We start from the raw sequence: 19,061 nt of genomic DNA, 5'->3' as shown, positions 1-19,061 counted from the left end.
CAAATGAATGTCTCTTCACCCCTCAGCTATAACACAAACAAAAGCTTTGGGCGTCCTTAAGTACACTATGTACTGATGCGTTGTTAAGAAATTATCTTTCATGCCTGCAAATCCCGTACTAAGACTTCCTAGAGTTAAATAGGTTTTTTATATTGTGCATATGCAGGTGTGTGCACACATTGTATCTAGATGGAAACACCTATACTGTGTCAGGTGCATTACATACAAGCCTTCTGCACTCCTATGTATACTCTGTACAATCTCCTAAGTCAGAATGATATGCATATATCAGACTCCACAGCAGAAAAGTAAAAGAACAAAAAATAAACTGAAACATTACCTCCAAACAGATAATAGCCACTGTCAGATACAGGATCCTCAGTCACACTCACCATGCAAAACCAATCACTTAGTAAGTCTAGCACTTTCTCTAGACCAGCTAGTTAAAGCATCCACTGCTCTGAAGGTAATAGCTCTAAAAGTGTTGTCATGTGTGCTCACAAGCCTGCACACTGTGATTTACCTTTAACTGTGACAATAAATCCAGCCACCTGTGGTATTTTCAGAAAACTTCTGTATGCAATTCATAGTCATTCCCTTACTGTGAGACAATGGATCTTGGACAATGATTATGGTGCTGGTATTTTTTTAGCAGTAGAATTCATGAGTGAAAGCTCTAATACATGAGCCACAGGCAAAAACAAAGCCACAATATTTAATACTAATATCCTCAAGCATCAACACACTCAGTAAATTCACCAACTTTTAAATACCTCTGTATCATTTTAGGAACTTATTAGTTTGCCCAAATAGCAGTAGCTTCTTGTTTGTTTATATACATATGCAATTAAATACCTAAATATTCGACCGATTTTCTGATGTGTACTGTACTAGTCCAGCTCAGTGAAGTTTTATCAAAATGAACTTGCTCTGAATGAAGATGTTTTTTCTTTTTTTGTACAAATTCCTTTTCAAGGGAAGTAATCCCATTACTGTTTTGCATGTGTCAGTCTATGATAGGTCCTGACTGCTGACCTTTCTGGTGATCTTCCCACTGGCATTTCCTTGCTAAGTTATTTGTCACCTGAATGAACTCAGCATTACCTCTGGGTTCTCCTTGCTCCCCCAAAGGCATGCCTCAGCACATGAATGCTGTCACATGGCCTTGGATACCCTGTTTTGCAGTGGGGGAGAAGCATGCATAAGCTTGGAATCCTGAATTTGCTTCAGTGGCCATCCCACTTCTTCCTTCTGTGAAGACTTCTGCAAAGCTTCCAAATTTAACTGTCAGTGTAGGAAATCTGTTCATTGAGTTCATTTTAGGTAAGTCAGCGGAAAAGTGCATACCAAAATACATTATAATGTGACAGTGTGCATTTGCTTGCTCTTGAAATACCAAGGCAAAAAGGAGTCAGGACCTACACAAGGGAAGTAGGAACAGCCTCCCATGTTCTTTCCATACTATGAAAAACAGTCACTCTTTTGAAGGGTGATCACACTAGTGGATGTGCAAATGATGCCACTATACACAAAATTAAAAAAAGAGGATACAACAAGCAGCCAAGACAATTTAGCAATGGATGACCCAGTAGATATTTTAGGGATGCTTACATGCCAAGCCCACACACAGCATGGCTAGAAGTATCTCTGAAGAGTGCTCTACCAGCAGCTCTTAAGAAATGCCCAAATCAACAGCTGTGCTTAGACTTAAAATAGCTTTCGGCTCAGCTTTTGACATTCGGAATAGTATCTGACACAAGCAGCAACACAAAACCCTATGCCTGCAGTGTGGCAAATACGAGCAAAGTACAGAAGGGAAGTTGTTCAGGAGTTAACTAACAAGTCCCAACAAAACCAGGGCAGCAAATAAAGTGCAACATAGTGTGCCACTGCAAACCTGTAAGTTCAAAAGACAGACAATAAAGAAAAAATGCCACGGTAAGTGAAAACTAGTTGAGCACTGTAAGCCTAACTATTTTGTTACAACAAGGAACACGAAAAAGAAGCCCTTTCAAGGAGTGTTCTGCTTTCTTTGGCAAAACAAAGGAATCCTTGCTGCCTTGTCCAGTGTCCTATCAAAAGACAATACCAGTTCCAAACAAGTACATGCACTTTTGTATAGTCTAGCTGAGGCATGCCACAATTCCACAGGTCTTGAGTGTAAACAACTATTAATTATTTTAATTTCATCAAGTCAGAAAGTGCCCCATACTCCTAATTTATCTGTCAAATTCTACTCTTCTAAATTCAACCTTGTTGAAAGAAGAACTCAGGAGCAGTAGCAGAAATACCTCCTTACCGTTCCACTAGCTGGAAGACACACAAATTTTGCAGAAGACAAATTTTCAGGTACATTCACTATTCATAATTTCCTGCTGGACTCACAAATAGGATCAAAAACATTATCACACAGTCATTTTTAGACACGGTGTTGACTGCTCATACTGCTCAGAAAAATCTTTCTACTTACTAATCCACTTCTGCGGCAAGTCCATCCCTCCTTGTGTTGCAGGTTTTCTACAGTAAGTTATCTATGATAAATTTATTCCTGTGAAAGCAGAATTTCTATTATTGGATTATTGTGTCTTCCATGCTTTCTCATACCATTGCATACCATTCCTTCAGCCCAGTCCTGTAAATTCCAAAGTTGGATTCACTGTAGAAATCCAAGAAATACAGTAGCTTTCTTACTATCAGATCTACTGGTCTTGCCAGAATAAATTTGTATGTCAGAACTTCTTATGACAGGAAGAACAGAAAAGCATGGTTCTTTATCAGCAAGTCAGGGAGTTTGGCATTGCAACACTGAGCACCATGGAGATCTCTCAGGTTTCTCCAGGTTCATACATTATTGGCAACTTCAGTGCAGCTGCTTCCCAGTTCCACAAGTGTGGTCAGCTTCTATCAAAACCAAGATACAGCCAACACTGGCTTTTGGCTACACATTTACAGTCCCTGGCACTTAGTCAGAATGAAGAGGAGAAAAAGCAATAAGCATAGAAAGCAAAATCAGGCTTCCTAAAGAGCTGCAGGCTGGGAATTTCTAAACTGGTTGCATATAACAAATGTAGATTATTTATAATAAACATTTTTCCTTTTACTCTTCAGCAAATGGAACCATATGATATGTAAAATGACAGGACATACCTTGTTGATAGGAAAATATATATTGTTCCTAAATTAAAGAAAAACACCACCAACTAAGCTAATACATTACCATCACCACTCTATGTTTCATAGCCTGAGTGTCAGGTATCCTCTACCAACACACAGGTCTCCAATGGACTCTAGCAGCTATGCCAGTAAGAAAAAAAACCACTGGGTCGACAGCACGAGAAATGCCCAATTTCAATCCTATTTAAGAGTTCCCTGTGCTACAATGTCATCAGGCTACACCACTAAGAAACATGCTCCCACCACCAAGACAAAGAATTAGAAGGATGTTAGTTTTGTTCCCAGATCTCCTGTGTGGTTTTTATGCTTCAACCTTGCTTCACTATTTCACCAAGTTTCCCTGAAGTTCTGTGAATACCCATGAACAGAGGCATTACAGTGACCACCTACAACTGCTGTCCTGTACAGACATTGACACATGCTTCTCAACTGTGTCTAAGTTTCACACTACAGAGAACTGTACGTTACATCAGAGCAATTCACGACAAGAAGAAATGCATCAACATGAAAGGTCTCACTTTTAATAGGCAGAATCTGAGTTGTCTACCATAGAACTTGCAAAATATCAGGTGTCACTTTAAAGTTACTCTAGAGAGAGCTTCTCAGAGCCTCTTTAACCTCTGTCTTGACATGTCTGTAAAAAGCACATTAGAAATATATTTGAGAATCAGAAAACTGGTGGTCCTGCTGTCTCACTGATGTTTGCTCCACGTCCCTTTCTTCACTGGCTACAGGAATGAAGCACAGATAGCTAGAGAAAATTTCATCCTTCAGGTGATTGGCATTTACAGCCCACTGCTTACTTCTCAGGAGCCCTCCCTGCTTCTTGTTACAGTAAGTTTAACCTCTGTCCTGGTCCCCTAAAGGTATTGGTCAGCTTTGTCATTTGACAGCCATTCGGGAAGGAACTTTACCCAAACGCTCCTGGTTTTTCAGACTAGAAAGAACAATTCATGCACAAGTTACCTTGATAAAGGATCACAAAGGCTGCACAGCCGGAAGACAACAGAGTAGTACCAAGAAATCCTGCCACTTTAAACTTCTGGCTATTCCTTCACCTTTCTTTGTCTTAAATTATCTGTAGTGGCTATGTCAACAGACCTCCTGAAAAAGGGGAATGTCTGTAGCTCTTCAGTAGCTTAAACAGCTTACCTTCAAACAAAACAATGTATACCTAGTTCATGTCCTTGCTGGCTGCTTTTGTGCAAAGCCAAGCACTACAGCTTCAGAAGTGACTGGTTCTCGCTATAACATCATAATAGATAATTTTAAACAAAATTTCTTAAGCTTGAAAGTTCAATTTAATATATTATACTGAAAATGTGAATACATTTTAAGTAAAATTTATTAAGCTAATATTCATTAAAACTCGAGGGAAAACATAAAATTCTCCACTAAGAACAGCACAAAGGTGTTTGATTTCCAGCCACAAAGATTAAAAAAATCAGGAAGCTGAAAGACACATGCATTACCAAGACACTCAACACTCCCTCCTGGGGAATCACTAAGGAAAAAACACTGAGAAAACCAAATCTTTCTGCCCTTCCAACTGTTTCCCTGCAGGCTGCATTTTCTGACCACTCTTCGGTGTTCTAAAATTGTACAGACACAGTTCGGTTTTGTTTAAGAAACTAAATGACACAAACTTGCACAAACCACAGTGTAAAACTTCGATGTGGCTGTTTATCTGGGGAACAGTAACAGCATGAACCCTACCACAGTCAGTGCATCCTGCATCATTTCTTCTCTTGCACATTATAAACACAAGTGTCTGCTATGTTTGGTCATAAAAAATAAATTGTCAGTAATACCCCTGCGATGCCTGCAGAGCCAACATTGCTAAGAGCCTAAGTTGAATTCTATTCCTTCTTGGGCATGACCAAATTCTTTAATAAATTCCAGAGAGCTGAAGCAAAGGGATTGTTCATGGTAAACTTACTCCACCAGTGTGGGAAAAATATTCAGCTTGACTCTCTGAGTCCAGAGTGAGTTTGTAGACCTGGCAACTGGAAGTTTTACTTATTTTCAACAGTGATTCTTTATAGGAGTCAATCACTTGATGCACATTTTAGCAACCAACAAATAGCTATATGATAAAACAGGCTTTTGAGTTCTGTTTGGGGGAAAGCTTTGTCTACCTTTTTGGACAAAAATTACAAGCACACCAAAACCAAATAAAATCCAAATAAAATTTCCTTTATCACTTTTCTTTCATTTTCACTGGGGAATAATGTGAGCTGACTCATTCTAGAACACTAAATTACATAGACTGTTATGTAAGGTACTGTAGGGTACCTAACTATTTTTTCTGTTATATAGAGATAGATTAGACTGATGTAAGGTCTTCTGTTTTCTCTTACCAAACAGAGTGAACAGTACTTATACTGGCGTCAAGGTCAGAGACAGTGAGAAAGATATAAAGATATTGTGATTTTGGTGATACGGAACATGCTACCAGCAGCATACAAGGAGAATAATTTTACTGTCTTCAAAGGATGATCAAGATGTCCTCACAGATGTTCCTCAGCAGCTATTTCACATGAATATTGGTCACTTCAGAAACGCCTCTGGCATTATAATTTCTTTAGATACGGTAAAGCTGTTTACAATGAACATCAAGTAAATAAAAAAAATTATATGTAATCCAGAATTAACATAATCCATTTGATAATCTAGCTAGAACAAATTGAGAAATCCAAATCTTTATGCCATTCCAACTGTTTCCCTGAAAGCTTCATTTGCATTAACATCCAAGATGTGCTGCCTTCAAAGAAAATTGTGATGCTTATATGCATGCCTCATAAAAACTACTACTCAACATCCAAGAATATCCCAGCACAGTCAGCAGGATTCCAGGCAAGCACTGAGAAAAATACACTGGCAGCTGTTTTTTGCTGTAATTCAACAGATTATTCCCCAAACATGCACACAAGAACCCAAAACAAAAAAAACCCACAACCACACAAAAATAACCCAACCAAAACATACAAAAAATCAGCTAAACACCAAAATCCAACCCACCATCCAACAAATACTTTCACCAATCAGAGAAAATGTCTTTGCTATGTATAAAAATAACTTAAGTGTAGTAGCCTACAGAAAACCCATACCCTGCAGTTCTTTAACCACTAAATCAGCTAACACACATCTATCTTCACACCTCAGTCAATTTCTTGCCTGATTTTAATCTAGGTGCATATGTATTAAAAGGTGTAAATTTCCTCTTCATTATCTTCTCTGTGTAGGAACATTAATCTCCTTTAACAATGAAATGCTGGCATTTTTTTCCTGAATTAAAAAGAGCAGCAGGATCTCAGTGACCTGAGATGCATGCATGTGCTTTATTTCTGTCGGTGTAGGACAGTACAAAGAGGTCCCGATTGCATTGTCTGTAGGCTTCCAGCAGCAGGTTTAGTTCACTCTGCTTTCACCATGGCCACTTGACTCACCTCTTCACTCTCACCAGCAGCAGCCTAGCATTGGCTGCAGAGTGTTTTACAGTTTACACTGTCTTCACGGTTAACTTACAGAGAAGTAAACATCCACATAGCACAATGGGCTTAGAAATCTTTGACAGGTTTTAAAATAGTTTTTAAAAGCAATAATTAAGTAGCCCCAGTTCTCTTTTACATGCAAGTCTTGTTTCTTTATTCTCTGAAGTATACACACTGTAGCTTTATTCTATCCTCCCCAAATCTTCTTTTCTTTGCATTACAAACCCAAGAAGCATTTCATTTTCAAAGCTTAGCTCTGATGTTAAAAAAGGAGAATACGCATTTGATATTTTTCCATAGAGCATAAAAGGCTCTGTAAGCTCTTTTGCCTGCTATACTGTAGATCAGCACACCTATGCTCGTGTTGGCATTTCCTCTTCCCTTTACAAGTTCAGCAATGCCAAGCAGCTACCACAAACACAAGTAATCCAATGTCTCACATACAAGGACATGCATGTATGTGCATGTGTGTTTACATATTCCAGCAGATTTGTTTGGAATATGTGCCTAGCAGGATTTATTCCCTCATTTTAACAGTAATCCACTATTTAACCACCATCCTAGAGCCTAGGAATTACATGGAGTACAGCAAGCTGTATTTAAAATAATATTTGTTCCAAACAGAGTTAAATAGGACATGTTGTCCCATATAAATTTTACTCTAGTCTTCCAAGAAATCTACCTGAGGTGGATTTTGGCTGGTAAGCCCCCTACATTTATAAGAACTTGATGAGTCATTAGAGTAATTTCCTCGTATAAATCACACACTCCCTTGACACACAACTTCAGTTCCCAGACAAACATAGCCAAGTGTTCCTAAGAGCATCAGTTTTTCAGTTACAAAATGGCTAAAGCACCCCAAAAGGCAAGCGTGATGCAAATATATGTAATGAGGTAAAGATTAATAACTATGGCTTATGCAACTGTCTTTTCAAAAACCCTAATTGTGACATTGCCTCTAAAATTCCATCATTCTGGTGTAATCTCCAATTAACATCTGTTCATCAATCCTGTTGGAAGTATTTTCCTCCATTTTATTCAAATTTAATTAATTTTTCTCTACCCATTACATCATCTTATATGTCCTAACAATTTTTCTGTTCTTTCCTCATTTATGGTCACAGGCTCTGAAGCCACTGATGGACCACCATACAGCACTCCCAGTAACCTGCCTGACATCTTCCAGCTCTAACACAAGGATAGCAACACTGACCTTCTGAATGAGTCAGGCCTGAACTGCAAGAAAACTGAACTCAGCATCAGTGGCAGAACTTTGAGACTGGATGTGGCACTTAGTGTCATGGTCGAGTAACGGCAGTAGTGTTGCACTCGATGATCTTTGAGGTCTCTGCCAACCAGAAGAGGTCGATTCCATGACTCTACGAATAACTGGAGGGTTTCAGTCGTGGCAAGAGTTAAACCTGTGCTTAAAGCAGTCTGAGGCCAGTATAAGAGGCTGCTACAAGATTCCAGACCATTCACCTGCAGTCAGCAGTCATGACACACTGCTCATGGGTAATGTTTTTAAGTACAGTGCTTTCAAAGGTCACAACTTCTTTTCACAAAGTGAAACTACAAAGCTCTGTGCTGCACCACATCCCCCTCAGAGAGATGAATGTAAACCAGAGGGAATGCAGACTCTGACAAGCAACAGTATTTCCTTCTGTGCATTGTGATGAGATGAGCTCTGCATCTCTGCTCCAGAAGTGGAAAGCTCCAGCTGGCTGAGCAGTAGAGCATGAAGTGCCACCATACGTCAGCAAAGAAGGGCTGGTCTGAGCAAACTTAGAAGAGGTTACAATGTAGAGTGCAACCAATAGTATGTATTCTATTATCTCTCCACAAGCTGTTAAAGCAGGTGGGGCAGTGATCTCCTACTCATCCCTGATGGCTCCATCAGGGGCTGTCTCTGTTTCATGGGCTGTCAGGGACCCAGGCACGACACAGAAGTACATCCTCCCATTGTGAGATGCTTCACCCCAAGGGGGGGAGCCAACCATTCCCACATGGATATAATCTGGGGTTTGGACCAGCACAGAGCCCTTTGCTGGATAACCAGAGGACAAGAGCTACCACTGGACCTTCAGGTGAAGACCAAATCTACAGGATCACTGCTCCAACAGACCCATCACTCCAGGACGACTGCAGCCACCATTTCATCAGACTACTACCAACACCCTGACTGACAGGGTGTCAGGTTGCTTTCTGACTCTGTCAGTGGTTTCTTTTTGTACTGTTGCATTTATTGTTTTCTTTTTCCTATTAAATTGTACTTCTGACTTGAAGTCTCACACTGGTTTGCTTTCAAACCAGCACAAAGACAAATCATGATTTGTCCCCGACTTATTTCTCAGCCTCTAGAGGCAAGACAGCCAAATAGTAACTTGAAAACATCTTGTACAGGTTAGAAACAAATAAACTATAACACAGTCCCGTCAAACTTAAGGCAAAATTAAAATACTCTGATTTGAGAGCATCTCAGTACCAAAACACACAAACTGTGACCTAGGTGGTCCTTTATGATACAACAGCAAGCAGAACATAAAGGGTAGTTATGTTCACACTGAAAAAGTTGTACCACAAGCAAGAGAAACAAACAATTACAAACCCCCTGTGCCTGCTAAAGATAGCATATTATAAACCCACGCTATTTTCTGAGCCTGAACAAGCTGAATTTACAATTGCAAGATGAGAGATAATTGTAGCTAAAAACTATTTTAAAAAATTGTGTGAGCCTCATTCCTTTTGATGTCCGGTCACTCTTGAAGCATGACTTGTCAACAAATCACTCAGTGTCACACATTTATTTGAGGGAGAAAACACAAAGAGATATGGTACGTTTCCTCAGCTATAGTAAACTACAGCTCTCTTGAGGATACACTCAAGTAGCTAAAGAAACCTCTCTAAAATTATTGGAAAAACAAAAAACCCCAATGGGCTCAGCAAGTCATCACTCCCTGAATCTGAATTAGAGTATACTTCACAGCTTCAGCTTTCCTGCCTAACCTCTACTCTTCTATTCTCCTCACTCTGTGGCAAGATATTACACAGAATTACAGAAGTCAGCATTTTAAAGTGATCAACTAAGCCACTCTGAAGATGGAGGCAAGAAAATCATAGCAAGTGATCATGTATTAAAGTCTGTGGCTTAATGGGTATTTTACAAATTCAGAATCTGTGAGAACACGTGAAAAATAGCTATAATATAAATCAATGGGGACTTTGGTATCATGCATAAGTAAGTGTCATAACAGGAACTGCAGAACCAAAGGTTTGAGGAACAGTCTTAAAAAGGAAAACTTTCAGTATTGCGAAATGCTAATGTTGGGTATTGAAAATGTAAGTGAAGGCAGAGATCTTTAAAACTGCCACTTAAAAAGGCATACTTTGTGAGCTGCGTATTGGTCTAGAATTATCTCCAAGAGAACATCTGAGATCTGTTCCAGAAAAGTTATGATAAAAATACAGTAAGATAGCAGCAGAGGAAGCTTCTACTCTCAATACTCCCTTTCATATCAAAACCAGTTAAAGCTAAAAGGCTGAACACTTAGCTTCAGGGCAACGACTGACTTCTTTATTCACTAACACAAAGCATACTTCCACGTAGTGCCAGTGAAAGTGCACATCTCTCAGACCACGTCCAGATTACCTCTGCCTCTAGCAGCTAGTAGAAATGCCTCTAAACCTTCACGTTTGCCTACCTCCCCAGCTCTGACATGAAAAGCAGAATAGGGGAAAACTAGCTGAACTGCCAAGCATTAGAATTAAGACACACAAAAATTACTAGGGCTTTGTAGCTTCAACTTCCACTGAAAAAAAAGAAGATAAAAAAGTGCATTGGATTTTGTAATTTCATAAATGCTTCAGCATAGTTTCCAAGGGTGGTTGCAAAGCTAACAACTTTTTCCAGGCAGTATCAATTAGTTCTTGTGGCAGCTCCCTTTGTCACTAACTCATACTGGTTTTTGCTCTCGAAGGTATCTTCTCACTGAAAAATTTGGAGATTTAAGAGAAACAACCAATTCAATGGCTATAACACTGGTGTCCAGATCAACAAATAGCATAATCTATTTCCTCACCATGTTTAAGCGGAAAGCCTGAGCTCTGTGGATCCTGTGGATATAAAAGGGTATTACATCCTCCTTCAAATATGTTGATAATGGCAAGACACATTCTCATCAACAGAGAGCTGGAGCAATTCTGGTTTCCAACCCCCCCCAAGAGCTATTTTCTCTGTCATCAACTGGCATTATAATAAGCAAACAGCATCAATACAGCTAACGAAGAGCTAAAAATTTCCCAGCCATAGTAAAGGATCATAAAATATTCAGTTAATTTTTATTCACACATTTATACACAAACACAAAATTGCTGCCTTTTTTGTTTTCTTTCTAAACACTCTAATGCTTGAATATAACACCAGATATTTTAAGACATGAGGGGGCTAATTTAAAAGTACAAGAAAACCCAAAGCAGCTCTATAAGGCTGAAAGCTGCACAGGCAGATCAGGTTTAAGAAATAAAAGCTTAGCATTTTGCTCCTTATTTAACTCTGCTCCCTTTGATAAGATATTCCCTCAAGCTACATCTAACAACAGTACTGAACAGGAAAAAGAAAGAATTTGAAACATCTGACCTGGCAGCTCAATATGTAACTCAGTAGCACAACTCTGAAATCTAAAGGCACTCTAAACTTGTTACCTTTCACAAGAGTCTTTCATAGGCTCACTGAATGCAGTAGGCTGATCAATTTTCATGAATAAGAGAGCCTGAGTTTTAGACATTTCAAGACAGAAGCTGCACTTGTACAGCACTGCTGTACTGAACAGGGAGCCTGGCCCAGGACCTCTTCAGTAGCAGAGACCTTACTTGCTGTGCTTACCTCCCAAGGGTGACTTTTCTGCAGTTGTTAGGCATACTGAATGCTTCATTGCTTAATTGTGTTCAAGTTTTAAGAGTCGCAAGGATTGGGTGTTAGCTGTCTCTTTGGCTGCAACTGTGACTCCTTCTCTAGAAAGCAAGCTAGGGCTGACAATATCCCTCAGCAGTTAATTTCCTTAAGTAACCAGGGTCAGGACCATTTATGTCTTCTGTAGGATTCAGCATTCAGTTCAGTTGATAAATAGAGCTGTATGTGAAGGGTTTTTTCTGCCTGTATTTTAAGATAGGCCTCCCCACTCTACATACCTATCTGTTAATCCTCTTTTATACATCAAAAAGAGACACTAAGTAAACTTTTCAAATCACTTTAAATATTTATGGAATAGCATGCAACAAAATTGTAATAGCCCTTTGATAAAGCACAAAATGGAAATAAACTAAATGAGAGACAAATAACAAAACACCAACTAATCAACTAGAGAAAGCAGCTTGGAGCCAGAAGGAGGAGAGCACAGTTTATTCTCTTGTAGCAGAGCAGTCATTTTACTGCAAATGCAAAGCAAACTGAAAAGCTCAGCTGTACTGAGCTTCAGCCCAAACCAGGTGGGAGTGCACCAGACCATGACCAAAGGCTTCTCAGACCAAAAATTAACTTTGCAAGTTAAAAATGGACAGAACACAAACAAAACAAAAAAAAAAGTGGAGGAAAATAAGATTTCTTGTGTAGGCGACAAGGAATCTCTTGGCCTAAGAAAGAAACTACAGACATCTCTGAAGGCCAGCAAGATAAAACTTTCTAAAGGCTTTCTAAACTTCTGTTATCAAGCAATGGCAGTGGCAATTTGGCAGAGTTTACTGAAACGTAGCAGTGGATGAGATGATAGCACAGAGGGATGAATGACCAATCTTGTCACTGAGAAATGCAAAAACTAAAAAGTTACTTACTTTAGAATAGTTTACATCCTCCTCACCCTTTCCTTCCCCTCCTCCTTGACTCAAACAAATACAGGCTCTTTCTGAAGACTTTAGATAGATTTGATCTTAAGGACAGGGAAATATCTGTATGACAGCCATTTAGTACAGACTTTTTTTGCTCCCAACAACGCAGGATATTACTTAATTCCTTAATTCTCACTAAGCTTGGCCAAACAACACTAATTTAAATAAACCATAAGAAAACCAGAAAATGTGAACATTGTAGTTAATTAGATAAAAACAATGCAGTGTCAATATTCATACTTACAGGCTGAGGCTGTTCTGCAATGCAGCAGTTGAAACACAACCAAAACACACTCATTGTTTACAGTCTGAAGCAGAAACACAGATGAAAAGCAGGACTCGACCTTCCTATGTGTGTTAGCAGGTAGCAAGTTCTTTAAAAAGGTTTATTTATAATGGTTCCAATGTGAAAACCTTTTTTCTGTTGAGCTCTTTTCCAAAGCAAGTCAGTCCCAGGACAAACAAGTTGAAGGCAAAAAAGTTATTTTAGAGTCTTCTTTCAGAAGGTAGATCCCAGCACCACAGAAATTTTATGTACGCTTCTTTGGTCCCTAGCGTTATGTGAACCTGAAACCAGAAGTACATTACATCAAAAGAGAGACTATACATAATCTCATGCTCTCAGAGAGCCCACCCACACCACCGATTTCTTGGTAATATCCTGAACCACAGACTGAAGAGACACTAGTAAGTCATGTGCTTATTTCTACGGTGACTAGAGAAAAGACATACACCATAAATCCGTATGAGGCTTATATTCCAGCTTTGGTTAGATGAAATGATATCAAGAACTGGTGTCCAAAATTTTGGCATCATCTCAGTTTGATTTTTTTCAAACATCATTTTAGAAAGTGACAATTGCCCATACACCACTTTAAACTTTGTAGGGAATTGTACCTACTGACATTATTTCTTAATGCAAAAGTTACCCAGTCCATTCACAGCATGAGGATTAAAGAGTATTTAACCTCAACCTGGTCACACAGCTGTCAATCAAAGGCATGCTTTTCTAAATGCTGAGGAAACAAATAAATTTCTGTATATGGAAATTTGCAAAATGGCCAGTTCTCTACATGCCAAGCACATAGGCAAAGAGGTCTCTCATTTACTGCATGTGTGCCAAGTCACTGTACTGTGTGCCCACGATGTTATGATTCAGTGTTCTCTACCCAGACTAAGGTGCAGATGAGAACAAATGCCAGTTCAACACTACCAAATAATTAAGTGTGTAGGAAAAAAAGGGAGAGAGAAAACAAGAGAGAAAGAGAAAGAGAGAAAGGGGGAGAGAGATAGTGCGAGCAGAAGATAGTCACCACCTGGATCCAGTGGTGTCCAGTTGGTCCTTCAGTACCCTGGGCTTCTTTGTGGCGGCGAGGTCCCGTCTGGTCTGCTCCCTGAGTCACTTTTATAGAGTTCCTCATTAGCGTGGGAGGCAAGAGGAGTGGTTTTCAGTTCCTCATTAGCATGAGAGAGCAGGAGTGGTTTCACCACTGTGCATGCTCAGGCTTAATTCAGTGGGTGTCGGGGGTCTAACTCTGGAAGTCATCCTATTTGTGCCCTCACTTCTTGCACTGATGCAACTGTTCACTTGTTATATGAAACACCACAAGGGAATGCTTTGGTGGCAAGTATCAGTGCTGGTCCTGCCTCAGCAAAGCCAGAACTGAAACTGTTTATTTTGCGGTTGGTACATGGGCACCTGTGATGTTTTCTGCAACAAGTTTCATCACCAAGAGCTTGTTTAAGGCATACACACTGCAAATGTCATTAACACTTTCCTCACACACGACTAGCCAGGTACTTTCCAGGACTGCTGTCTACAATGTTCACACAGAGAATACAGCAGAACCCCTCCAATACTAAATCCAAAGCTTTCTTCAAGCAATCCCCCATATGCCTATATGCAGGTGCATATACAGAGGTTCAAGTCATCTAAAGCAGCTAATAGTAGAGAAATGACAAAAGAGCTAGACAATAAATATAAATAAATGGTAGGGCCTTAAGAGCTAGCATATGAAAAATGTGCAGTTCTGTCTCACTTTGAACAAAAAGCTACTGCGGTTTTGTTGCCTGCAAGCTGTGGAACTGAAAGTTAGAGCAGAGACATGCTGCTTGAGCGGATGCACTCTTCCCATTTGGCACATCACACTGTCACGTGCCAAGGAGGACTTGAATAGAAGTGATTCATGTGACTTTTTAAACAGGCAAATGTGAACCCTAGATAGTGTCACTGGGTGACTGAGTGAACTTAACTTACCCAGTCCCACAGAATGTGATGCTGCTTTTGCCCACTGTAATTGGCCTCCTAAGTGTTTTGTACTTGAGTGGGAAGCAAAGAAGTGATGTCCAGGCGTTAGAAAGAGAAATTAGTTGTCAGTAGAATTACCTTTTTAAGGCTTAGGATTCAATGTGCTTCAGTGATCTCAGACCTAGGGGGAAGTTAACAAAGCTTGGGAAGAAAAATGTACTACTGATAGTGGAGAAAAAAAATGCATAATTTACAGGCCACGGGGACTTTTGGCAGAACTCCTGACATCAGGAAGAAAATAACAAAGCCAACTCAACAACTGTGCTGAAATTAGCTCCAACTGGACAAAAGGTAATTCCTGAGTCATAGCCCACCAACTCCTGAAACTCTCAGACTCAAAGAGAAGGAATGAGCACATGAACTAATTAGCATAAGAAGTGAGAGAATCATCAGTCAATAGAGGACAGAATACTGATAGAACTATGTAACTTGCAGCAGAAACATGGTTTTTTGTTTGCTAACATGTATAAATGGCTTAAAGTTTTGATGGCTGGGGAGCCAGCCTGCTATGGTTCACCACTTAGCTTGCTACTTTGTGCAAACTAGAATAAAGTGACAGAAATACCTTGTCACAGTGTGTAAATTGGTGCTGTGCACCAGGCAGTGAGCCTGCATTCAAGACAACAGAAGTGACAGCAATAATTTACTGAAGCGCATCAAAGTGTCTTTAGGTACAATGGTAGACTCGTGTTGTAAGGAAATCTTACAATATCTAGTTAAAATCTGCAATAGTGGTGTGACATGGTGATTTTTTTCTGAAATAAGACACTTACTGTACTGGTGAGAGTTTGCCTCTGTGAACTCCTTGCGAACTCCTTGCAGTTTCAATGGCCTTTTCTCCTCTTGTTGAAATTGCTTTGATGTGTTAGTTTCCTGTGGGGGAAAAAAAGAGTATCATAAATACTGTGAATAATGTTTTTTACCTACTGTTAAGACAAATCACATTTGCAAAGATAATTTGGATGACTCTAGAACAGAAGTGGAATTTAAGACTTTTGGAGTATGTACTCACAGAAGCTGTAGGCAGAGACCTATTTATTAGTTCACACAGCCCATTTTCTCAGGTGTACCAGTTTCCAGGTAGCATTACAGTCTAGTACTGTCCAGAGCACTGTACTTTCAGAACTCACATTAAATGACCATTCTGCAACTTAATACAGGTGACATCTGTTGGCTTCTATCACTCCTAATGGTAGCTTATCTGAAGACCACTCACACAGGCACGACACATACACAAGTCTAAACTAGGCTATGACTGGTTGGGAGTGGTATTGTTTTTTCCTGCCTAGACACTTCAAAGCAATATATTAAACATTTGGTTTATTTTACAGGGAGTCCATCTGCAGACAGAAAATGGTGCAGAAATACACGCAATACCACCCAAGACAGTCAGGAAAAGCAGGATGTCACTGGGGCACATGGCAAAGCACAGAAATTTTAGAACTGGTGAGTGGTGGCAAGTGCTCACTGGGCCTGTTTAGGTTTCACTCTAAAGATAAGCATAGAGAGCTGCACCATGAGACTGACAAAGCAAGTGTGAAAAAGAATGCTCTATTCAGAAATCTGCATACATGCAAAAATGCTTACCATAGCATTACGTGTGCTTTCAGACCAGACCATGTAGAGAAAAAACCAAATCTGATAAATTGTCTGGCTTTTTCTCCTTCGCCCTTCAAAAGACAGAGATTAGCTAGCACGCTACTGTGTAACATGCAGCACAAAGTGACACCTAGACAGGAGGGTCAGGTTTCATCTTTGTCTAGCAGCATGCAGCAAGAAATAGTTCTCTTGACCTGTCTCCAGATATTTCTAAAGTCACATAAGGGAAGGGAAAACCTAGACATAACTATAGCAACAAAAAGGTTGGGTTCATGTACCATAATTTAAATGCGTCATAATGCATATAAGAGTATTCTAATTCTGTAACAGTTAAACAACTGCAAAGAAAATAATGAACTGAAATACAATGACTAAGAAACAGAGAGCTTCTAGACTTTAACAGCACAGATAACCCCTCTTAGTCACTTCTACACACAAGAAGCCTACCAAATACCATGACTGCATGTGCATGCACATGTCCATATGAAGCCACACACGCAACCTATAATTAGTAACTGCAGCAATCATAAAGTATTTCATTCCTATGGCTATATACAACAAGTATGAGAACAACCAGAAAACCAACAAGCTTTTACTACCACAAACCTGTTGTGGTTTAACCCCAGCCAGCAGACAAGCACCAGCAGCCACTCACTCAATCAATCCCCCTCTCCCCCCACCCCACTCTCGTGGAATGGGGAGCTGCTTAACATACAAGTTTTACTCAAAAGTAAAACTTGTATGTTAAGACAGGAACAGTGTAATCACTGAAAACAAAGTAAAATGCAATAATGATAGTAAATATTATTATTATTATAAAAGAGAGAGGAGAAGAAAACATAAACAAGAGACGCACAATACAATTGCTCACCACCAGCTGACTGACACCAGATCCCCTTCCCAAAGCCAGATCTGCCCTCCTTCCAGCTAATCCCCTCCAGTTTATATCTCTTTGGCCAGTTTGGGTCACCTGTCCCGGCTATGCTCCCTCCCAGTTTCTTTGGTGTACCTTCTCATTGGCAGAGCATGAGACACAAAAGGCAGTCCGTGACTTAGGATAAAAACAACTTAGCAAAAATCCAAAACATCAGTGTGTTATCAACAGTATTCTCATTCTGAATCCAAAACATAGCACTGTACCAGCTACTTAGAAGAGATTCTAACTCTATCCCAGACAAAAGCAGGACAAAATTTCAGACAGCCAGGCTGTATTATGGAGAACAATTACAAACTTTAAAAAGTTTCTAGGGTCAGCTGGTTTTGAAAAATTTGATATATTAGAGTTTCAGTCAGTATGAAATGATGTTTTGCAGGTCAACTGCACCTTTTCTTTTTAGCTGAAAGGAACATTCATTTTTCAAAACAGAATAAAATTTAGGGAGGGGAGAAAAACAAAGAAACTTCAGGAGTTTTTTGTCTCTACAACTGGTCACACTAATCCATTACACATGCACACACAGTCACAGCTCACTAGCAGCAATAACACCAGCACTTATACAGGGTTGTTAATCATAGAGGAAATACTGTAACTCAGGATCATACTCAGGAACCACCTTCAAACTGCAGCTTGATTCAGATACTGCACACTACTTAAGAGAAATTACTGCTCTTTGCTTCTCCCTCTCCCAAGCTGAGAGACACTGCAAATGATCCTTAATATTCAGTTGAATTTGAGTATTTAACCTACTCTTTGAAATAAATGCTTGACCACAGAGAGCTCTTGCTGCTTACACTGAGAAAATGTTTATCCCCACAGAGTATTAAAAAAATGTAACTGCAAACAAAATCTTGAAAATCCTTGCTGAGTTTCATCTCGTGATAGATATTTGATTACTAATTTTTTGGTTGGAAGTGCAGATCAAGTCGTTGTTTGGCCAAGTCTGCGATGGATGTACCCACTCTGAGTGAAGAGTGCTTTGATTGAGGCATCACTGACAAGAAGGTCTGCCTGAAGTCAGTCCCACTGTGCAAGCCTCTGCTAGGCCCTATCTTCACAGGGACTAAGGAATCTAGGCCATGTCTTACATGGAGTTAACAGTACCAGCCTGAGCTGACTGTGATGGGGTCATCCCTCATCCTTCTCTTCTGCAAGCTGAACAAACCAAGTGACCTCAGAGACCCTTCGTAAGTCTTGCCCTTGAGAATTTTCAGCACCTTAGTCACCCTTCCCTCTCTAACAGCTATATACCCTTCCTAAATTGTGGCATTCAAAACGGCACACATCCCTCGAGGAGAGGTTGCCTTAGCTGACAATGCTGTGCCTGATGCACCCCAGGACATGGCTGGCCCTCCTGGCTGCCAAGGCACCCTAAAGAATAAAGTTCAACTTGCCATAAAGCCAAACCCCAGATCTCTTTCCAACTCTTGGTCTGGGAGGCTGCTCTTCTGACTCCTGTCCCCCAGTTTGCATGTACAAGCAGCATTACCTCACTCCAGATGCAAAATCTGGCACTTGCTCTTGTTTAACTTCATACGACTGGTGAATGCCCAGCTCTCTAGTCTATCCAGACCTCTCTCTAAGGCCTCTCCACCCTCAAGGGAGTCCACTCCTCCTTCCAATTTACCATAACTGGTAAACTTACTTAATATAATGTAACTTACTCAAT

The 19,061-nt window shown here is 40.0% G+C and overlaps 1 protein-coding gene across 1 annotated transcript in view; it reads right to left on the bottom strand.

The window, feature by feature from the left end:
- The window catches only part of CDC42SE2 (CDC42 small effector 2), a 29,544-nt gene extending 16,698 nt beyond the window's left edge, over positions 1–12,846 (bottom strand). Inside the window, exon 1 of the mRNA XM_009078289.1 lies at positions 12,793–12,846. Within this exon, the coding sequence (XP_009076537.1) occupies positions 12,793–12,846 (54 nt within the window). The remainder of the gene's footprint in view (positions 1–12,792) is intronic.
- Positions 12,847–19,061: the final 6,215 nt, after the last annotated feature.

The sequence above is a fragment of the Acanthisitta chloris genome, unplaced genomic scaffold, assembly GCF_000695815.1.
Source record: "Acanthisitta chloris isolate BGI_N310 unplaced genomic scaffold, ASM69581v1 scaffold5887, whole genome shotgun sequence".
In the NCBI taxonomy this organism is placed as follows: domain Eukaryota; kingdom Metazoa; phylum Chordata; class Aves; order Passeriformes; family Acanthisittidae; genus Acanthisitta; species Acanthisitta chloris.
The sequence above is the reverse complement of the archived record's forward strand: the minus strand, read 5'-3'. Positions and strand labels throughout refer to the sequence as shown.